Source organism: Erpetoichthys calabaricus, chromosome 4 (genome assembly GCF_900747795.2).
Source record: "Erpetoichthys calabaricus chromosome 4, fErpCal1.3, whole genome shotgun sequence".
Classification (NCBI taxonomy): Eukaryota; Metazoa; Chordata; class Cladistia; order Polypteriformes; family Polypteridae; genus Erpetoichthys; species Erpetoichthys calabaricus.
The window spans coordinates 213,745,350-213,769,969 of NC_041397.2; the positions used below are offsets into that span (position 1 = coordinate 213,745,350).

Here is a 24,620-nt window from a genome sequence, read left to right on the forward strand (position 1 = left end):
GGTCTTTGGAGATGTGGGATGAACATGTGCATACCTGGAGGAAAAGCCACACAGATCATGTGCAATGAGTGGGTGCGAGATTCAACTAATAGGCATAATAATAATAAAGCATAGGAGAGACATCCCCACCCACAATTACAGCAGCGCAGGTGAGCAAAGAGCTGAGGAGACTTCGTGCCAGCAAAGCAGCGGGTCCAGATGGAGTATCGCCACGATTGCTGAAGGCCTGTGCGTTGGAGCTGGGGAGTCCTCTACAGCGCATCTTCAAACTGAACCTGGAACAGGGGAGAGTCCCGAGGCTTTGGAAAACATCTTGTATCACCCCAGTCCCAAAGGTATCACATCCTAGTGAGCTGAGCAACTTCCGGCCTGTCGCTCTGACGTCACATGTGATGAAGACCATGGAGCGGCTGCTGCTTCACCACCTGAGGCCACAGGTTCAACACGCTCTCGACCCTCTGCAGTTCGCATACCAGGAGAAGGTGGGAGCGGAGGATGCCATCATCTATATGTTACACCGATCACTCTCCCACTTGGACAGAGGCAGTGGTGCTGTAAGAATTATATTTCTAGACTTCTCTAGCACCTTCAACACCATCCAACCTCTGCTCCTTAGGGACAAGCTGACAGAGATGGGAGTAGATTCATACCTAGTGGCATGGATCGTGGAGTATTTTACAAACAGACCTCAGTATGTGCGTCTCGGGAACTGCAGGTCTGATATTGTGGTCAGCAACACAGGAGCGCTGCAGGGGACTGTACTTTCTCCGGTCTTGTTCAGCCTGTATACATCGGACTTCCAATACAACTCGGAGTCCTGCCACGTGCAAAAGTTCGCTGATGACAATGCTATCATGGGCTGCATCAGGAGTGGGCAGGAGGAGGAGTATAGGAACCTCATCAAGGACTTTGTTAAATGGTGCGACTCAAACCACCTACACCTGAACACCAGCAAAACCAAGGAGCTGGTGGTGGATTTTAGGAGGCCCAGGCCCCTACTGGACCCCGTGATCATCAGAGGTGACTGTGTGCAGAGGGTACAGACCTATAAATACCTGGGAGTGCAGCTGGATGATAAATTGGACTGGACTGCCAATACTGATTCTCTGTGCAAGAGAGGACAGAGCCGGCTATACTTCCTTAGAAGACTGGCATCCTTCAACATCTGCAATAAGATGCTGCAGATGTTCTACCAGACGGTTGTGGCGAGTGCCCTCTTCTACGCGGTGGTGTGCTGGGGAGGCAGCATTAAAAACAAGGACACCTCACGCCTGGATAAACTGGCGAGGAAGGCAAGCTCTATTGTAGGCATGGAGCTGGACAGTTTGACATCTGTGGCAGAGCGACGGGCGCTCAGCAGGCTCCTATCAATTATGGAGAATCCACTGCATCCACTAAACCGTGTCATCTCCAGACAGAGGAGCAGCTTCAGCGACAGACTGCTGTCACTGTCCTGCTCCACTGACAGACTGAGGAGATTGTTCTTCCCCCAAACTATGCGACTCTTCAGTTCCACCTGGGGGGGTAAACATTAACATTATTCAAAGTTATTGTCTGTTTTTACCTACATTTTTATTACTCTTTAATTTAATATTTTTTTTGTATCAGTATGCTGCTGCTGGAGTATGTGAATTTCCCCTTGGGATTAATAAAGTATCTATCTATCTATCTATCTATCTATCTATCTATCTATCTATCTATCTATCTATCTATCTATCTATCTATCTATCTATCTATCTATCTATCTATCTATCTATCTATCTATCTATCTATCTATCTATTAAGATGCCAGATCTGTAAAGACAGCAGCTACAGTAACTCTTGTGTTTAATATGTGAGGTTTGCATACAATTTCTCAGCTTATTCCAAGTTTCAGACTGTGATCTCCAATAAGAACTGGAAAGGTTTACAGCTGAGTGTGATGAAAATCAGCAGCTCAGAATCTGAGGTAATAGCTTTGTCTTTTCAGATACCAGGTGATCAGCTGCCCCACGTGCAGGAGTACCTTGTGGTTGTGTACCAAAGAGAGAGAGGCAATTGTGGAATTGGACTAAGAATGGGTGCAGTGGTAGTTTAGCCAAAGTTGTACCAAACAGTGGTGGTGAAGCAAAACCTAAGATGAAGCTTTCAGTTTACTAGTCAGTCTATATCTCTATTCTTAGCCATGCTCAAAACAATGTGTTTCTGAGTGAAAACATTCCAAATTAATTCTGTGTAGATTTTCTGGGCTGGCTCTCTTCATCATGGTATAAGGACGTCAGTCATACTGGAGAACCTTGGAGTAGTATTGCATACTTTTCTGGATTTAGTGGAGTCAACTGAGGTGATGTTGTCATGTACATAGAATGCCCCTTTACATCTATCATGGGAGGTGTACCAGAGGGCTTTTATCTCTCAGCTCTGCTGTGAGTATTTCTGAATATTCTAGGAGATCCTGGAAAAGTTCCTGAGAAAACAGCAGCCTGGTCAGGACAACTCAGTGTGATGCTACTCATCAAGGTAATTGTACTAAAACATATAATGATGAAGATTATCTTACAAATGAAATTATTTTTCTGTATCTGTGTAGTTGCCTGCCAGGTGAGTTAAGTGGCTTGCTAAAGGTCAACCAGTCAGTTAGGTGTGTAGGTTGAATCTTGTAGTTTACTGTCCATTTCCTTGGCCAGTATTGATTGTGCACTTTCTAGCAGAGGGGTTGAATATATACTTGTCCAGCTTCTTTTTGCACTTCTCTTTAATTTTCAAGACACTGTTACTTATTGCTTTTATGTATATTAAATATTTATTTTTCCCCTCATAATATTAAATATTTCTTGCTGTATCTGTGCAGCCTTGGCAGGATGTCAAGGCTTTATTCCCAAAAGCAATTGCAGTATGATGACATGATTGTGAATAATGCCTGTCAACAGTCACAGGTTGAAGTACTGTATATTATTAAGCATCAGGGAAGACTCCGAGGTTGTTGTTGTTTTCAAAACAAAATGAAGAGTCTGTGCCAGCACAAATGGCCAGTTTCATAGATTGAGATAACTTAATAATAATAAATAATAAAATGGTCAAAACAACATTTCTGCATTTTCCACTTAATGGAAACACAATTAAAGCAGCTCATGGCTGATTCATATAAATGTTGTAGCTCACAAACAGAGTTTATAATAAAATGTATCAAATTTTTCACTCACTGGAAATGATTAGATAACAAAAAAAATTAATCTAGGCATGATATTGGTGGATAGCATGTACTGTATGTCCTCTGTTAATTACAAGGACATTGTGTTAGGCTGGTTTGCAGCCTTGAACCATAATGAAGGCATTGATTGTATTATTATTAGACATTTTTCCAATTTATTAAAAAAAAATGTATGCACTAAGAATCCAAAGATAAATGAAAAAGAAGATTGAAATGGAAAACAAAATAGTTGAGTGTGCTGTCTGAAAAGTGCAAGCATAATGTCACAAACAGATATGCTTAAAAACGTTTTAAAAATTAAGGGCTTTGGACTCTGTATAGTAGAACATATTTGTAATGATATTGTAATGTAATAAAAAATTAATCATCTATTAAATTCAGTAATATGTAACAACTACACCCTTTGAGTGAGAATATATGGTCGTGCATTAAGGATAGATTGGTGAATGTACTGTATATGTTGATATCCAGAACAGTTGTCATAGGTTTGACATAGAAATCATAATAATGGTAAATGTATGTTTTCTCACTTTTGTGTTCACAAGTTAAGTGTTTTTGTTTTAAATGAATCCTGGGAATTCAAAATGTAATTGTACAAACATATATTCCAGGAATAGCAGATAAAATAATTTTAAAGTCTGTTTCACATACAGAAACAAATTAATCAACAACCCATGTGAGGTAGCATTCTATAAATCTTTAGTGTAAATGGATGAATGTGTAAAAAACACAGAACAAAACAAATACATTTTGGGTGCACATGGTGGCACAGTAGTTCGTGCTGTCGTCTCTTGGATCCAGCATCCAGGACCAATGGGGTTTGCATGCTTACCCTGTGTTTGTGTGGGGTTTTTTCTGCATTAACTCCAGGTTATCCTCCTATGTCCCAAAGATGTGTGTGTTAGCCTAATTGGCAATCATAAATTGACATCCTCATGGTGTGTCATGTGTCAGCTTGAGGGACCTGCAGCATACAAACAAAAGGGTATTTTTGTAAATATTTTTGTTTTATAAAAGCAAATTATGTATGAAACAATACTGAAAAATGAAAAGATAAAGGTGAAGGCAGAGAAAACCACACTCTGGATATCTGAACATCTGCTGTCTGTAATTATCTCAGATTCCTTCAAGTCCTTAGTGTTTCTTGTGTCACCTTGCAATGTCAGCATTTTACCATTATGCAGAACAGATGTAGATTTGGCACAGCTGCACCACCTTTTCTGCAGAGCATGTTAGTGCCTCATACACATTGATATATTATATAAAAATATATATTTTGTTTGATATAATTAAATAGTCTAACTTTTGTGTAATTGTTTATCTTGACCTTTCTACAGTTCCTTGGCAATGAAGTAGATATAAACATCTAGTTCTGTAGACAGAACATGTTTTATTTAATTAGTTCAGTGCAATGTTTACAACAGTTTAGCCTGATGTTTACCTGATTAATCCTATGGGCCTCTGTTAAAATGAGCCACTACAATCCACTAGGAAACGTTTCTGTGTGCTGTTAATAATAAGGATCAATCATTTAATCTTTTAATTAATGTTTGTGGTCAGCAATTTTCATAATGACAGAGGTTGTGATATACCTTTTCTGTTCTATGCAGCTGAGTTGGTTTGATTGTGCTTATATATCTTTTGTCAGTGCTTGAAGTGGAACCAAATTACTGATGATACTTTTTAATGGTGATACAGTGATATTCAATCAAGGAGTTTCTGTGGTTATCCACCCATGAAACTTCAAGTGCTGGGATGCCTCAGTACTCGACTAAAGTGTGGGTTGATCCTCCTATGAAGATTCGTGAAGAGGTTCTAGTGCTCACTAGTACATTAAGAAAAGGTGGCAGTACAGTGAAAATGTGATTGTCCAGAGACAGTGGAAGTGATTTGAAGAACAGGGGGTTCCCCATGAAGCTTTTGAGTGCCAGGATATATCAACATTCGATCAAAGGAATAGGAGTAGGTGGAGGCAAGTTTCCCCATGAAGAACCACAAAAAATGTGTCAGTACTCACCATTATGCTAAGGAAAAGTACTGGTACTCTATATTGAAATTGGAAGAGGTGCTAGTAATACATACCTTTGATTACCTGCCCACTTCAAGCACTGTCTTTCATAAGATAACTGTCATGAAACAGAGTCTTCAAAAAGGTATTGAGTGTGAGGCCTCCAAAAATAGGCCAAGAATCAGGCCTGGATCTCAACTAACCTTCCCAAATGTAACTAACCTAAACTCATCCAGGTCCCGAATACTACCAGAGGGCTTCAGTCGGAGCCGATTCCAAAAAAGAGGAGCTGACAAAATAGCATATAATGCCCAAAAATGTATCAAAAAGCCCCAAAACAAGGAGAGTAACTGTCAAGCCCTCACTTGTGTACTAAGAGATCAGCAGGGATTCTTTATAAATTAAAGATCTATTAACAAAATAGAATATTTGGCAAATATGCTAAACAGAACAAAATACAGTCAAAAGAATTTGCCTAAAAATGCAATTCACAAAAAACAAGAATACAAGGCAATACAGTAATCCCTCCTCGATCGCGGGGGTTGCGTTCCAGAACCCCCCGCAAAAGGTGAAAATCCGCGAAGTAAAAACCATATGGGTTATATGGTTATTTTTATATATTTTAAGCCCTTATAAACTCTCCCACACTATTATAAACATTTCCCGCACAATTATACAGCATAAACCCTTTGTATTCTCTTAGATATTAGGTAAGATTCGTTGAAATGATGTATGTAAACACACTGTTTATATAAAGTAAAACCTATATATTATTTTAAAGATGTCCAGCGTCTCCGATATCACATACGTTACAGCCATTACGACAGACAGGCCACCAGCAATAAATACGTACAATGCAGGAAAAATTGTATACAGTAAAATGTGTGTACAGTGACACTAAACTATGTACATGTAATGAGTACTGTACATAGAAAATTAATTATGGTTACTCACCAACAATGACACGACAACTTGTCCGATAACGATGAGTTTAATTTTACTGCACAACAAAGGAGAGCTTACAGCTCTTCTAAAGGAGCCTCTTCAGGCGACTGAGTAGCACCGCCGTTGTTCTTCTTCCGGCAGTCTTCAATCCAAATCCCTAAAGCAGATTCCATCCGGACTACCGCCTTATTACATTCACGTACAACTCGTTTTGCGCCCTGGTTAAAGGACACTGTGGCCGTAGATCTTATATGCTTTTCCTCCTTTTTAAATAAAAAGAATCGTGGACTCATTGATGCCGTAATGGTGTCCTACAGCAGTGTAGCTGTTCCCTGCCTTCAACATATCCAAAACTTTTACATTTTCGGAAATCGTTAGCATCTTCCGTTTGCGCTTGGGCACAGCCCCTGAAGCAGTAGCAGGAGCAGATCGTTTTGGAGCCATAACGAAGGGCTTGACTATGCACAAAGATAAACAAAAAAGAGCACAAAAGTTAACTCTTTACACAGCGAAACACGTTGATGCTGAATAAGCAAGACGAGACTTCCTGGTTAACGCAGCAGAATCAAATTCGGTGCTCCGTCACTGAGCCAATCAGCACACAGGAACTTAACTGCGTGCTCTGATTGGGTAGCTTCTCAGCCATCCCCCAATAGCGTCCCTTGTATGAAATCAACTGGGCAAACCAACTGAGGATGCATGTACCAGAAGTAAAAAGACCCATTGTCCACAGAAACCCGCAAAGCAGCGAAAAAATCCACGTTATATATTTAGATATGCTTACATATAAAATCCACGTTAGAATGAAGCCGTGAAAGTCGAAGCGCGATACAGTGAGGGATTACTGCAATTTGGCTAAAAACAGTAATTTCAAAGAGAAAACATTACTTACAGAAACACCACAATTAACAAAATGATCTTCTTATAATGAACCTCCTCAGCCAACTCAAATGGAAAGAGAGAGGGCTCGGGAGAGGTGACATCAGGGTGGCTACACCACTAGTGGCTTCACCCACAAAGAACAAGGAATAGAGGTGCAATTAAAAAGACAGCATATAATGAGAGGCATAACAGAAAATATGTAAAAAATATGACACATAATAACTCAAAAACAACCTAAATAACAATAAAATATGTAAACACACATTAATACATAACAGTGACTGTTCTGCCATAAAGAAAGAGGGAAGGTTAGGTTTAGAGAATTATGATGCAATTGTGCAAAATGACAAAAAGGTGAATCAGCCCAAAATGGGCCTCAGACTTTAACAATTAAAAAATTCATAAAGGACCTTTTTATGCATTTAAAGGAAGAGGACAACCAGAAGTCTCTGGCTAGTGAAAACAAAATAATGTTCCTTTATATGAATGAATTTCTTAAATAACAAAAAAGAAACACAATAATCCTAATGCACAGTAAAATACAAAAATAAGTCATAAAGAGTATAGCTTCCAAGACACACCATTTCAGACTTCTATCCAGCAATTTCAGAAACAGAAGCAATAATATCCAGAACATCAGAACAGACAAACAAGACCCCCCAAGTATTGATGAACTTGCAAGAGACTTACATTTCAGCCTGATATATGAAGCCCTAGGGTGGCCTCACCTCTTGGTGTTTTACCTAAAAAATACAAAAACAGTAGCCAAAACAAATATGCAAAATACATACAAACTAAAAACACACAATTCTACAAAAAGGCAAAACACAACTTAAACAGAATTAATAACAAAGATGAAAATATATAAAAACAACAACAAAATTAAATAAACTAATATATACTTAAAATAATATATATGTAATACAACAATCAGGAGAAATGTCTTGCCTAATTTTAACCTAAAAGTCTACTGACTTAAAATAAATGACTGATATATTTTTTAATACTGAAAAGAAAACCAAAATGAACATATTATATTTCCAGAAGCAAAGGGGCAAAGCAGTAAAAATACATTTAAAGCTGTCATAACAAAGACAAAGTTAGGTTTCATTTTTTGCAGCATTTATTGTCTGGTTTCAGGATATGGGATTCAAGCAAACTGCATCATCTGCTGTGAGCATCAATGTATACAAATTACAAGGACAAGATATGCATTGTGTTATTTTGTGTCATGCCCTGTGTTCATATTTGCCTAGCCATTAATCCTTGTGACTGTTCATGGCAATGAAAATGACTCTGTCATCACCTGAGGCTAGTTATACTTGAATACATCCTTTACACACATGGTGCTATGAATATCATTCTCAACATAGTAAAATGCTGTTCCTACCTTTTTTTCTGAGCTTTTATCTATCAGAGTGATTTTACCATTCACCTTTGTTTATGCTTTGTCTTGCTCCACCTGTTTTTTTCTTCTTCTGAATACAACTTTTCCAGCCTTTTTTGAGTTTACGTTTTAAGCTTACCTACTGTATCATCCATTTGTCTGTGTCACATATTCAAGCAAGCACAATTTTCAGCAGTCATGCTCAGTGTGGTCTTCTGTGCCTACAAAACATTTGAAACTCAGTTGCATACTATTGGTTACATAATATTTCTCTTCTGCTGACCATCCAGGCTTTGGGTTTGGATTCAATAATGTGGGGCAGGTAACAGAAGAATATGGGTGTATAGTCAGGTGAGCCAATATCAGAGAACAGATCAATCACAAATAAATAAAATAAAGAGATAAAAATGTACTTGTGTTGCTCAAAGCAGTAGATAAAACAATGTTAAAAGCAGTACTGGAGAGACATCTTCAAATGCTTCAAGACTCTAGAATATCATTGGATTTCTACATACAAGGATTTGACTCATCTCATAACAAATACATGCAATAACCCACTTAAATTACAAAATGGCTGTCATTGTAGTTGAATACCAACAGCAATCACGTTTTGAAAAGGCACGCTGGGTTACCACAAAGTAGTCAGCATCAGCAGTCAGCACAAAATTTCCTGTAGTCTTTTGGGAGCAGTTCCACCCATATAACAATGGGCACTTACACTCCTTTCTTTTGTTTTATTGTGTGTGCACTTTACCACCAGGGACTGTGTCTTCACTTTCTCAGTGGGAGCTGCCTTTGCCATCTTTAGTGCTGCCATTCATTGTGGGGTAGAATCTCCCATCTCATTTTGCCCACAGTACCAAGCTGTGTTTTTAGCAAGTAGCTGTTTTGCTTTGGAAATTGTTGTGAAAATAATGCCAGTGGTGACATTTCTATCAGTGAAAGTGAAAGGCTCAATAAGTTATATCAGCAAAGTTTCAGACATTTGTTTTCACTGTGTTTGAGTGAGCTTTTTTTTCCAAATAGGGAATAACGTTTAGTGTATATGTATTCTGTTTACATAAATGGCTTTCCACAGTTTAATGCCAGACTTGATTGGTTTGCTTTTCATGTTCTGATGGAAGGGGCATTTACATTACAACAGGTAACAGCTATTCATCAACCATTATGTCGTACCATGACTTATAACATATACAGTTTTATACAAAAGGGTGCAGAGTGTCTAGTATAGTGGCAAAGTTGATAGTATGCTAGGAAATCATTTGAGTTCAGTGTGGATCTTCTGCTTGTCAAATTATGAATAGTGGAACCCTTAGACGTAGCTACTATATGCCAATTACATTCTATGTTTTTATAATGTAAATAATCTATGGAGCAAGACTGATGGTACTAGAAAGTCAACCGTAAAAATAAGAGTTTCATTGTAATTTGTACATGTGTCAATGAATCCAAACTTAACCATTTTTTTTCCCAAAGTGTTACATTTTTTAAAAATAGAGGGCCATTGTCTACTTGCATGTCATTACTAATTTGTAATTATTTACAATGCCAATCAACTCTCTGCATTATGCACTTTCTGCGGTGTGTCTTGTACAAGTATGATAAGCAAATACTGAGTAAATGAAAAAAGGCAGAATGTGAAATACAGGGAAGTCACAGTGAAATAGAATGAAGTGCCCTAAAGTAATTATCATTTTTTTTTAGCACAGGTTGATTCACTCTTGCTGAGAATCCGGTAGAAAGTGAACAACTGAGCATGGTGTTTTTGAGTGAGTAAAAGTAATCAGTAGCAATTACTGTTTCTTGTAAGTAGACATTTATTCAAGTGCATTATGTGATGAGGTAGTTCTGAGTTGTGATTCATGGCAATCAACTTTAGAGGATTTGTAATCATCTTTATAGCATTACCAAACACCTTTGCTAATGCTGTCTCCTGTAACACAGAGGTCTCCAACAAGCTTTGTGTATCCTCATTTGCCCCCCTGCTGCAGATGCTTTTCATAGTCCTTGACTGAAACAGTTTTTTAGATTTTTGTCTTCTAGTGAAACAATGTGAGTGACTATTTGTGTGACACTTTGTCTAGTTTTTTGCAGAACAGACAACAATTGACACTTGACATTCAAAAATGTGAATAGCAGTGGCAGAGGAGGATTTTTGAGGTAAAAAGGATATGCCAGTTTCCTCAAGTGGAGGAGAGAAGTAAAGATTTACACCTGGGGCCTCATGCATAATGGCGTGCGTAGAATTCACACTAAAACAAGGTGTATGGACAAAAGCAGAAATGTGCGTACGCACAAATAAATCCAGATGTATAAATCTGTGCGTTCGCCAGCTTCCATGTTCTTCCACTCCATAAATCCCGGTCAGCATTAAAAGTAACGCACGTGCACGCCCCTGCTGCCACTCCCCAAACTCCTCCCAGAATTTCATTTCTTTGAATATGCAAATCAATATAAATAGCCCTTAAGCTCAGCGTTTTGTGAAAAGGCAATGGCAAAAGCACGGGGAAAATAGAAGAATTTCAGCGAATACCAAGTGTAGGCAAGGAAAAACGTACTATTTGTTGGTTTTAACAGTGGTATAAACAACAAAATGAAGTTGATCGAGTGACATAGAGTGTCGGAGAAACTCAAAGCTCAAGTTCACAAAGTCGCATAGTGCCCGAAATTAAAAAGTAGTCAGATATCAAAGTCGCCATGAAAAGGTGAGTCGTAGCCCACTGTCTGAGTGTCATATGAAAGCTTATTAGGGTACAGAGAAAAGAAAAAAAATAGCAACACAGTGGGAAAAAAGCTTGAAATGTCAACTTTAATCTCTAACTTTCCACTTTAATCACGTAGTTTATTTTGTCATTAAAGCAGAACATCATAAACTTTATCTTTAAATCGTTTAATTTACTAGTTTCTCAAATACCATCGTAACTAAGTAGCACGTTAAATGCTTTGTTTTTCTTCTAAGTGCTGTATGTGTGTGAATCACTATGTGCTTCTTAAATGGGCTTTCCCTCCGACAGGACACAGAATCCATTACATTCATGATATTACAGCTCTCTGAATAATTAAAATATTGCAATGTATACTTGACATCATTTTCATGATGATAGGAGTTAAATCATGTTATTAAACATGGGAACACGGTGGCGCAGTGATAGTGACAAACTGGCGCCTCGTCCAGAGATTGTTCCTGCCTCCCGCAAGATGCTTGCTGCGCAGTGCGAGACCTTCAATGAAATAATTTATTGCAGAAGTACTGTCTCTTTCAAACGTACTAACCTCCAATTCCTGTCCTTACTTTTCATTCTTCAAGTACCCAATCACCACACAATCAGCTCTGTAACAGATGTTAAGCCATCTGTAAACTTGGAACGCCGATTCTTCAAAACTTTTAAGGAACGTTGAAATATCTTTGTGGTATATGTTTAATTATTCCATTCATCTATCCATTCAGGGTCATGCCAGTCCCAGCAAGCATACAATGAGAGGCAGGAACAATATCTGAATGTGGCACCAGATCATCGCTAGCGCTGCGCCACCGTGTCCTCACATGTTTAATTATTAACAATGTAGATTATTACATTATACAGATAAAATGTTAACATCATTTAAATAAACATATTTTTCTGCATTTCATCTTAAAAATGATATTGTCATCATATGTAAATACGTTCTTTATAAAGTGGCTCAGGTTGTGCAATATTATAACTGTATCGCAAGTTTACAGTGAGGTAATTGTACTTATAAGTACAAACAGTTCTACAAGGAGCACTTGATGGACTGATTGAGTATGTTTATAGTTCTTGGGATGAAACTGTTTCTGAACCGCAAGGTCCGTACACGAAAGGCCCTAAAGCGTTTGCCGTTTGAGAGCAGTTCAATAGATTGTGCGCATGGCTGAGGCAGTGTGTGCTTGATGCTGTATACCGATAATTCTCTTTCCGATCAGCTGCTGTAGAGCTGTGATTCCACACTCAGATACAGTGGGATAAATACATAAGAGTAACAACGCTAAAGCAGCTATGGTATTTGGAATAGTTTTGGCCATTCCGTGGACCATTATATTGTTACAGGTTAATTACAATCAGATGCCTTAAACTAATAAAAAATATGCGGTTAATTTCAGTGTATTTGATAAAGCCGCGTCAGGGAAGTGGATCTAAAAAAGAAAGGGAAACCACACTGGAACAAAAGCACTGCTTTGACGCTGGGTGCCGACAGTTTGCAAAACTGAGCAGAGAACTTGCGTACGCCAAGCATTTAGCTGGCGTGAAAATGTGCATGGCTTTAGCCAAGTTTAGGTTTTATAGATTGTGATGTGAGTGTGGAAACGGGCTTACACAACATTTTTGCATGAGCCCCCTGGATACCAGCGTTCAATAGCATTGATTGTGTCAGTGATGAGACCTGAGAAAAATGTCTTCAGTCCTTTTTTCTAAATGGAACATGGGCATTTGTAGTGCAGTTTTCAAAGTAAAGTTAAGGAAGGACAAGAGCATGACATGCATACTGATGAAGTAATTAAAAACTTAAAAAAACAGCGCCCACTGGGGTAGTTAACAATGCTTCTTGTCTTAAAAAGGCATTTTACTCCCTTGCTGTGATATGAACTAGAGACATAAAATTACATTGATTTTGCTGTTGTGCCGTGGATTACCTGTGCTACACAGCTGCAAAAAATAAAAAGTATGGACAAAATTTTATGGTGTAATTCTTCTTGTTTTTCACTCAAAAAACTATGAATACTCCCTAAAATTTTTAAGTGAGTGAGTGAGCATGCAAAACAAATTTTATCATCAATTTCACAAAACTGTATACAAAGGAAAACTCAAATATTTTGCTCCACTGTTTCACAAACTATTATTTTATGTATTTTAAAAGCAGTGAAAGATTTACTTTGCACTGTTTATACGTTTAAAAATACTTTTACTGTTTATACTTTTGCTCTTAAAGCTTAGCTTCCTGATTGTTTGTTGCATCAGGGTAGCCTCCAGGTAACTTACAGCAAAAAAATTAGTGAATCATAACTTACTTTTAAGTAAATTCTGGATGGTGTTTTATGACTTTCTAAGCTCTTATTTTTGTTCACACTTTATGTAAGCTTTAAATGTTTGTATTTTCTACACTCATATCAGTTAGACTAATATATTAATTTATTTCCAGTATATACTGTATTGCAAGTAATAAACATTTATTCTGAGAAGAAAAGCATGCAGTAAACTGTCGACATACTGTAGTTACATTTTCTTGTCACAGAAGAGTGTAAATTGGTAAAAAAAATAAAAATATGGTGCATTGAAAGAATATGTAGTTGCTGTCTTGTTATAGAATGACGAGCTGTGATATGCAAGATAAAAACAATTTATTTTAAATATACACTATTGGTTTTAGTTTGGCCATTTTAGAAATGAGACATTTCAACAAAACAGCATCTTTGGTGTTTTTGTTTTATTGTTGTAATTATCAATTATGGTATGCAGTTTATAAGACATTTTTATTGCATACCTACTTCTGGTTCCTCTTTAGTTCTTTAGTCCAAGATTTATTTCCTTGAAAATTCTCTGGCAATTTTCACTTTCCAGAAGAAAGTGACCAGATGGATACCAAAATGGTAGTCTTCATTCCAGAAAAACTTTATACTTTCTCAGTTTATCAGAGATTGAACTGATTTCATTTCACACAGCTGGATAAATCGAAATGAAACTGATGTGTCTGGCAGTTAATTTTTACCTTCATAAACAAACACCTGTTCTGTCTGCTAAGTAAGATAAACCAATCAGACAGCTTTTTCATAATTACACTAATGATTGATTGGATGACACTTAAGCCTCAGTAAATAAATTCTGCACGTAGATTGGCCATTTATTAACTACATACATGTCAATGTTTAATTTTAACACCCAATTTCTTTAAGTTTTGTTGTGCTGTGTTTAACTTTCCTTGCTATAACTGTTTCTGATTAAGTGGCAAATACAGAAACTTTTCCATCCATCCATCCATTTTCCAACCCGCTGAATCCGAACACAGGGTCACGGTTGTCTGCTGGAGCCAATTCCAGCCAACACAGGGCACAAGGCAGGAACCAATCCTTGGCAGGGTGCCAACCCACTGCAGGACACACACAAACACCAAGCATACACTAGGGCCAATTTAGAATCGCCAATCCACCTAACCAGCATGTCTTTGGACTGTGGGAGGAAACCAGAACAGAAACTTTTCCCAGTGAGAAATGTAACATTTTTTTAACCATATGCTTACTGTATGTTGAGTGATTCAGGATAATTTATGTCAATCAATTTTTGTAATTTCTGACACAGACTGAAGTCAATAAAACATTTTGCCTTCTCATTTTTATTTGTTTTTCAAAAAGTGACATATCCCACGACCCTGACTTTGATTAAGCTGATTTCAAAATGGACCGATGGATGGATAGAAAACTATATCCTGAAGGTTGCAACAATCTCAAAGCACACTTTTGTTTACTCTTGTGCCTATCTTAGAAACAGAAAAATGTTGGTTCTATTAAATAAGAGCTAGACATTAGAAATTTCATGACTAAAGCTACAACACAGCTACTTTTAGTTAGGAGTGAAATTTCTAGGGCATAATCTACAGGTCAGTTGGTGACAGAAGAAGAAGTCTCAATTGATTCTAACCATCCACTCTGGAGTTAAGGGGAATGGTTGAAGGTAGCACTACTTTGACAGGTCTGATTTCAACATTGTGAAATCCTGTTGCGGCAACATTCTAATGGTTTTGCCTAACGTTCAATGCAGTAATACACAAAATATAAATAAATGTGATCTTACGATTGCCTTAATATTTCCTAATTATGTGGCAAAATTAATCAATAGCTTTTACATATTTACCATACTGCAAAGGGGAAGTGATGACTTGCAGGGGGTTGGGGCAGGTCTCGGTACAGCAACTGCAATACTTTTTTTCTTTCATGTGCCAGTGGTCACACCCAGGTCACCCTGATGGTTGATCATCATCCAGCAATGAGTTGCACAAAGATAATTATGCTTCACGTACAATTCTAATGTTTACCTTTCATCATCATTGCTTTCTATATACTTTGCATAGATTTATGTAGCCTAGTATTAAGTAAAGTCCCAAATTAGTTCAACTTTAAAGTAAAACAGTTAGTTAGAAGTCTTGAGTTAGTTAAAAGTCTTAAGGAAATATCTAATTCATAGAAATAAGATTTTTCTTACTTAATCTCTTATCAGAGAATTAAATATAAAGTAAAACACGGGTGAGTCAAAATGATGTTAATATTTGAATGGTGGAAACAATTTATTCACAAAACATACTTCATATGTGCAAGATGATTTACAAGAATGTCTCAAACTATTCATGTTCAACACACAAAAACCAACGAGCAACAGTACCATTTAAAGCCTGGACACACATTTCATGGGGAATAAATGATACCACAGTCCGTGTTCTGTACTTCAGGTCATTGATATCACAAACTTTCCTGCTATACATGCACTCCTTCACCATACCCCACAACCAGAAATCACTAGGTGTCAAATCAGGCAATGGTCCACCACAACCTATCCATCGACCTTGAAAGGTGTGGTCGAGATAAAAATAATCCATTAGTGTTAACATAATTTTCACTCGCCCTGTATTACAGTTTATATGACCTCATCTTCTAATATAAATGTGCTGGCTTAACCAAAGTCAGGATGCTCTAGTTTAACAGACAGGCAGTTTCAAAGTACATTTTCCTTTACATTAGTCACAAAATAACTTTGGATAAATTGTTTGGTTCACCATGTTTATTTGCTTTGAAAGCAAAACATTGCCAAATGGAAGTTGATTTCTTCTTAGCCGCCCATTTGCCCATCTGTGCTTTTCTATATTAACAAGGTATAATGTGCATTGCCATTAGAAATGAAGACATCCTGTAGCCTTGTTGAAAATTACAGGAATAATTAAGAAAAGCAATTTTGGTTAACTCATTTAAAATGGTGATGCCCCTCATAACCCTCAAGTGAAAACGTTGTCAGTTGGTGATGTTTAAGGGGTCGATTGATCAACCTGAGAATTGTACACATCACCCAACTCTACATAGTGTAAGCTGTTTGCTGCAATATGTAGCTAACGAACAAAGCTGAACTATTATATTTTTATTTAATTTTATTTTATAAAATGTTACAACTGATAACATACTTTTGCCATATAATAGCTACTCACTCTATCCTCTGTCCAGGGTTCCGTGTTTGGTTTATGTCTATTTTCCATCCTGACACTGATGGTCTGGAACACTGGACCAAGTCTGCACTAACAGACAGCGGTCATATACAGAACACCAGATGACAACAATAAACAAGTCCAGAAAGAGTACATTTGAGATAAACAGGAAATCTAAGTAGATGCCATAAACACCAGAAAAAGCTCAAAAAATTGAAAAATAAAGCTAATGGTAAAAAATAATAAATCTGAGAACAGTGAACTGACATCTAAACAGGAAGATCTCAAGATGGGCTATTGCAGATATATTAAATCCAATGGTTGTACTAAGCACCATCCAGGCTGTTTGTTATGTGTGTATGTTGCCATGTGTTTTAAAATACCTTAACAATTTAAATGGAAATTGCCATTGACATAGACAGCAATCAACCTAGGTATCCCCGAAAACTTGGAAAACTGATTTTTTTTGGCTCCTCAGTCCATTTCCAAAATTGAGGACTCTAGAAACATTCATGTTTTTTAGCTGGAGAAAAATTCACACTATTGATTCTGTTTCACAAAAATTGCTTGTGGGATGCTTTGACATTAAATTGGCTCTTAGATGACTGATAATCACTGTAAAGCGAAGAAGTGTGTGTTCTGCAGACTGGAGATGTGCCCATGTGTGAAGGAGGGGGGGAGGAGATGTGGGAATGATGTCCATTTATTTGATATTTCCACACTGAGAATGAAGAGGGAAATTAATGTGAAATAGGTGTTCTGCACAACTTCAAAAAATCCTAGCCCTGAATATAATGCTCACTAATACTGTATTTACATCAGATTTTATATCAGTTTTTTTTTTATTTAGTTTTATCAGGTTACATAACAGAGAATTTGTGTCGTGTTTTATTGCAGGTTATTATCATCTTAAAATTAGATCCTGTGTTTAACATCCTTTTTTGGCATTGGAAACACTACATTTTTGTGCTTATGGTTACTAGTAATTTTTTCTTTATATGAGCTGAAATTCATGTAAAGGTAAACATAACAAATTATGTGATATTCTGTCATTCATTCCTTTGTTTTTCCTTTTGTATGAAGCATTTATACTAAACAATACTATGTGCATGCAACTTTGCAGAATAGTGTACTCACCCAAAATGAAATACCATTGGATTTCTTTGTGAAAGAAACAGACTTGCAGGTAATGCTTTCCTGAGACAGGAATCAATCTGTGGTCCTCTAGGATAACAGCAAGCTTTTGATCAATTCCTCTTTTGTACGCATCAGATGTTGCTGCCTACTTCTGCCAAGTGTCCAGTTGAAGTGTTTTATTGAGAACACAAACAAGAAGTGCTTTGTGATCTAAAATTACTTCCACAACCTGGTTAGGAGCATCATGAGATGAGAAAACAACAATGCATTTTTCAAAGATTTGCATGAGTGGCACTTATGGGGACTGGAAACTGCTTCAGATTAATAAGAGCCATGCATGTTAGAAGGCTACTTTGAAAATTAATACACTGCCGAATCACAGACTTCTGACATTCTGCCCTCACAAGAGCAGTCTTAGAGCTAGTGAAAAGATGCACTGTGTATTTGGACATGAGTATAAAGATTTAACTATTTATATAGTATTTTTGTATGGTATATTTAATGATATGGTATGTACTGTATATAAATGTACACCGTAATGAGCGTTCTGTACTGGTTCCTGCTTTAAGCACAGTGCTGCCTTGACAAGCTCTGCCTATAAAATGATTCAATTTAGCAGATCCCAGAATGAATATGTAGTACTATATGTTTGAAGTATCAATTTTAAATTGTTGCATATGCCACCCTGTTTCTAATTGAAATCTGTTACATTTTAAACTAAAGGTTAGTTGTAAGAATTATAGTTTATTTGTTTGTGTTACATATTGCAATATTCAAACCTAAACATTTAAAAATAATAAATGCTACGTACAGAAGGTGAAATTTTTTGTTTTTAAACTTCTGTTCATCTTTTCAACATATAAATATCCATGAAAACTTTGGAAGAAACTCTACAAAGAATGTAAAAGGCTGCTGTACATTTCTTTAATGATGTGAATTTCAGCAAAAAATTCAGTTAAATCTAGTGCTTACTTGTGCATGCTGGGTGTTTGGCACGCCTACTCCTTAGAGTCCAACTTTAAAAATTGCCCCTGTAACATTGTTACACCATGTGATTAAAATGCATAGGAGCTTTTTGCCTCCTTATTTAATCACAGCCCTATCAATGAGCTCATTTAACTAAAGTCATCCATCAGATGGCACGGTCAGTGAGCTGTACCCACACTTTAGATATCAAACTGAAGGCAAGCATTGCTGCTAAACTGTCCAGGCCTGATACATTTTAAATGTTATTGTTATGACAATTTACCTCATAAGCACAGAGTATCCTCTCTCTCTACAGGTTTGATTAGATTTCATTTGTTTATTTTTAATTAAAGTATGTAACCTTTAACATAAACAAATGCAATAAAGTAAATACACATTTCATAAAGTCTCACTGAGACAAAGGATATATTCTAAATCATTGTATATATTATATTGCAACTTGTATCTGAATTGATGGCACAGGGGTAGCACCATTTCCTTACAGATTCAACATTTTTGTCTTGAATCCTGTCTCTGGATGTTATCCTTTTGGAATATGTACATTCCCCCTGTATCTGCATGGGATTTTTTTTCCATGTTCCCAAAGATGTATGTTAGGTTAATTCACAATTTCAAATGTGCTCACAAATGTTTGCATGAATGGGAGCTTTGATGAATTTGGGGGCCTGTCTGTTGCTGTTTCCTGCTTTGTGGTGCTCCTTGGCACCGGTGACCCTGATTTGGATAAAGACAGTTTGAGAATGTTATTTTATGTTATGTCTTATATACTGTAGATTTTACTAGCACATATTGCTATATTTTAGAGGAATCTGCTTTGCAAACTTTAGTCTAACATGACACAAATTATTTATTATTTGCTCACAGGAACGATTTAGTGTCACAATCAGCATCATGCATACATCTTTGGGATCTAGCAAAAAACTGAAGTATCCAGAGAAAATCCTTGTGGATATGGGGAGAGTGCCCAGGCCAGGTTTAAAAGCTGGGAGGCTGTTTATGATCTATTCAATCATTTTCTAACCCACTCATCGAGTTTATGGACAAGGGGAGACAGTGCTTATCCTAGCAGCATTAGGTGTAGGAGTGCTACTCCATCACGGGACACAGTCACTCATGCCTTCATGTGAATTCTTACTGGGCTAATTTAGTTATGTATATGGGATTTTCTCTAGATTCTCTAGATATTCTCTCAAGATCCCAAAGACATGCTTGTTGAGCTAATTGGTGATTCTAAATTTGCTCCATGTAAGTATGGGCTGGGGGGCATAAATGAATGGGCGTTACAATGCATTGGGGCATCATTAAAAGGTTAGTTACCACATTGTACCCAGCTGTCTGTGTGCTCTGCAGTCCTAAAATTTATTTCTTTTTCTTCAACTCAAATTTAAAAACTAAATAATGACAGTTGTTGTCGTGAACAAAAATCTCTTTACACCCTTTTGAACAAAAACTAGTGTCAGATTTCTTTGCTTTGTGCTCTGTATGCCAGTTGTTTTAATACTAACAACCCTCGTTTTTTTTTAGAAACAATGTTTTTTCGGCCCTGCTATTTATTTCATTTGCTTACACGATACAGCTTCCCAAGTCAGGATATTGTTATGAACAAAAATACATTTTATCATAATGGCTACCATTACCTTGCTAGATGACAAGAAAACACATCTAATATGTATGCATATCTTCTTTTCAAGCAGCTGCTGCTCCCAGTTTCCAGTCAAGTCCAGCAAGGAATACTGTTGTTGTGACAGTTGGGAAAGAAATTGTTATAGAATGTAAACCACAAGCATCTCCAAAGCCACGTATCAGCTGGAAAAAAGGAGACAAGAGTCTTCAGTTTAACAAGAGGTAAGACACCTTCAATCCTGTGAAGATAATGGGAATATCACATTACAAAAAATAAAAAAATACTCTGTAAATAATGATTAACTAGAGAAAGAAAGAATCAAAATTTGGTAGGTCTTTACAAAAAATGAAAATGAGTTATTCCATGAAACAATACAGTAAACTGATACATTAGTCTACATACTGTACTCTTTATGAGGGATTGTTGTTTTGTTTAACAGCCAGCAATCATCAGAACAGAGCTTTTTATTCCTGGCTGAGTCATGCCCGGTATGAAGCTTCCATGTTCTCCCCACATTTGTGTGAGATTTGCTCCGGGTTCCAGGCATGTACAATAGGTTAGTGTTAGGCTAATTGGTCAGATCTAAAAAAGTAAATTAACAAACAATGAAGACTCAGTAATGTGCTTGTCTTGTGGTCTTGTATGTATGTTATCATCCAGTTGACACTCAGAACTGGCCAACTCTATTTAATTTCAAAAGCAACAGGGGCGCGGTGGTGCTCAAACATAAAGAATGCTGGCAGTCACCACCAGTTCGCCCTCTGGTGGTCGTTCCGAGTGTCAACTGAATGATAACATGCATACAAGACCGCAAGATCAAGAGAAGGGGGTGGGTTAGGGTTGATTTCACCCTACAGTATTTTTAGTCGAAAACAATGAGAAACATGTACCAAGTTTCATGAAAATCACTCCAGCCATTCGGAAATGATGCTGAAACATACATACAGTATTTGAATAAATGAGTATTATTGCACATGTAGCTCTTTTACCTAAATCCTATCTTTTCCCCATATTTCTATCACTGCCACTACTCAACTAAAATTAACTTTGTTAAAAATGGCTGAAAATAATGAGTGAGAAATGAAGAGTGATGTGTTATGAGTGATAAGTAACAAATAATATGTGATGAAGAAATAAGTAGCATAGCAGTGAGAAGTGACAAGTAGTAAGTGACATAGAGTAATACTGCTGCAGGATGATGGAAGAAGGGAAAATGATAATTTCATAAAATGGACTCTGCATGGTTGTGTCAGATTACTATTAAACAAAATTAAATGGTGCATTTGAGTCTACAGTATTCATTAATGTTCCTACCTCAAATCTTCAAGGATTTAAATTCCAGAACAGGCATTGCCTGTGTCTGGATTGGATATTCTTGTGTGTAATAGAGATTCACCAAGTGCTCCGGTGGTCTGTCACATGCCAGCCAAATGCAATTTAGGCTGATTAGCAACTCTGAACTAGCTCTTCTGGAGAGAGCATGGATGTGGGTTCATATGAGAGTTCTTTGTAATAGTAGGCTGTGCAATAGAATGATAGAAGAAAACATAGAGGCTTCCAAGATTCAAGCTTTGGTCCTAGATAATGCTTTTAAGGCAGCATTATTATGTATTTAATATTGTTTTCTGGTTTTAAATGACATTTGGTTTTTAATTAAAAATGTCTCCTCCAGTATACATATGTGGATTGTGAGCTGCTTTCCTGACATACTGGCACAGGATAATGAATAATGACTTTTTGCTGCAATTTCTTACCCATTGAAATCCACTCAGTTTTGATGAGGTCTTTGCCAACTAAACATTTCATTGATACAAAGAATGTGATGAGAGTTTTAGTAGCATGATCTGTGCCATATTTGGATAGAATTAAATGAAGCTAACATAAAGCACATTTTGGTTACAAGCTTTTATCCCATATTATATTGTGACTCATTTAATTTGGTTTAAAAATATAACAGCTTGTGTTCATGAATTTTGAACCATTTTTTTTTCTTTTTTATGCTGAAGGTTGAGTCTTTTTGATTTAAGAAGATAAATGGTGTTTTTTATCTGTTGTTTGGCTTCAGTTTTCAAAATTAATGTTGTAGGTGTTGAAACTATTATTGGCTTCTCTATAATTAGCATTCTTTTGTGATTCCAGAGCATCACTCATTAGCCTGCTCAGTTAATTGAAAGGATGCTGGGCTGCTGAGACAAATACACCTTAAATGAAGGGCCTGACTTGCCAGAAGTCATCAGAATCACCTTCACATTTACAACTTGCCTGGATTTCTTTCAATAAAGGCTAAAATTTCAGAGTTGGATACTGAGGCACACAGCAGGGCAAAATTGTACAGACATTGATTCTTACATGCTTAACTACTATTAGAAATGACACTTTAAATATATAAGTAATGCCTGAGTGCTGCCTGAAAATGTATAGTAACAATGAAAGGCAGATATTATCTAGTGATTTGCCTCACTACAATGGTTTCCGTGGTTAGAAAAAGATTCATCAATTGTTTGAGAAAAAGTGCAATGGAGAAGTATTACTGACAAGCTGCAAAAATTTCACTTAACTGCTTATTTATTTCCTGCTGGGAAACTTAGATTATTCCACCAGTGTGGAAGAAGGTAAAATGTTAGAAACATTTTCTGAAGGCCAAAAGAGATATGATAGTGCCATTACATATGTTTTGGTATCATATTCAGGTTAGCAGTGGATGAACAGAATAGTTTATACATCGAATGATCAACAAAAAGAATAAAAATGGAAATTCACTATACATTATGCAACTCTGGCAAGCTTGTTTAGTGTTTTATGGTGTTGGTACAAAAATGCTTTCACTTTTTAATGTTATTGTGTGTTATCTTATAAAGACTGTTGTTATGTTTGCAATTATATTACACTCTCACTTCTTCTTTGTGGCTGTTTGAAGAATGGAACTCCTACCACAATTGGTTTTTGCCACAGAGTAAAAACTGCTTAAACTTAAATGGATTAAACTGGTGCCATGCATTTTTTTAAAAAAAAATGAAAAGTCAAAGAGATTCTGTATATTTTGCCAAAAACAGCAAATGTTTAGACATGCCATGATTTCTTAACCTTTGTTGTAAGACATCTTTCCTTTAATATGTGTGTTGGTGTTTAACTTTGCATTTTTTGAACTATGTTATGCTTGGATATGCAAACAACACTACATATAATATGGTATGATTTTCCTATCTGGAGTGGGTTACTGCATAAAAAATACTGTGCAACAATTTCAGCATCCACTTATCATGTGATATTGAATAGTATGAGTTGTTTGACTTCTAAAAAGAGAAAAAAGGCCAATTGCAATCTAGGACTATCCTACGTAGGCTTTAAAAAGAATCTTAGATCCTGAAAAACACAGGATCAAATATTTCAAAGGTGTGCCTAGCTTGTCAAAATTTTATCACACATATCATAACATATTAAATGCATTAATCATAATGCATAAGTCCATGTTACTGATTGTTGACTTGTGGTTTGCGGAGTGATGCATTCAGGCAAAGTTAAACTAAACCCACTTTCTACCATACTTGGTGGTATGTGAGGAAGTTAGGCAATTATATGTCTTCTACTGGCTACCTTTACTATGCCGTACACAAATGTGTTTATAGCCACTCCCTTTGTTGACTGTGGCAAATAGCAGCTACTGTATAAGACCTTTTAAGAATATGAAAGCTAAACAAAGTGTTAAATAAGAATATTCTCTTCAAAGCACAATAATTTGTAAGTACACGTTCACCTAACATCTACCAAATATCTTCAGATTGATATTTGACAATCCCCAAAATACTATCAGATACACTAAATTCGTGTAACTATTCTTTCTATCTGTGCTTCACAGTATGAATAACTAATTCCTAATATTAGTAATTATGTTAGGCAGCTTCCTTTTGTGTTCCTGTCCTCTTGTTGAAGAACCAATCTTTTCATAACAGCCGACATTTGCACTTTTTATTCTTCATATTGTTAAACACTTTCATCATTTAAGCCCTTTATCAGCCATTGGCTTAAGATGAAAAAATGTTGACTTCTTAAATCTTTTCTCATAGCTTTTTCACTGTATACCTGGAATAAACCTACTAGTTCTTCATTGGAACTTCTTTAGTACCATTTTATAATAAAAAGATCAAAGTGCAAATAATATTATCAGATCGTAATATTGATTCTTAAAAGCAATAAAACATATGATTAAATTATAACCTCTCTTGTACAAAAAATATATTATCTCATAGTAACACACTCTTGT

At 36.6% G+C, this 24,620-nt stretch overlaps 1 protein-coding gene across 4 annotated transcripts in view; it reads left to right on the plus strand.

Moving 5' to 3' along the window:
• Window positions 1–24,620, plus strand: part of cntn5 (contactin 5) — a 1,396,083-nt gene that overhangs the window by 1,154,202 nt on the left and 217,261 nt on the right. For 3 of the 4 annotated variants that reach the window (XM_051926456.1, XM_051926458.1, XM_051926457.1), the window contains one exon: window positions 20,427–20,580. In XM_051926456.1, coding sequence (XP_051782416.1) covers window positions 20,427–20,580 — 154 coding nt within the window. The remainder of the gene's footprint in view (window positions 1–20,426; window positions 20,581–24,620) is intronic. The other variant, XM_028800281.2, reaches the window with a different exon arrangement.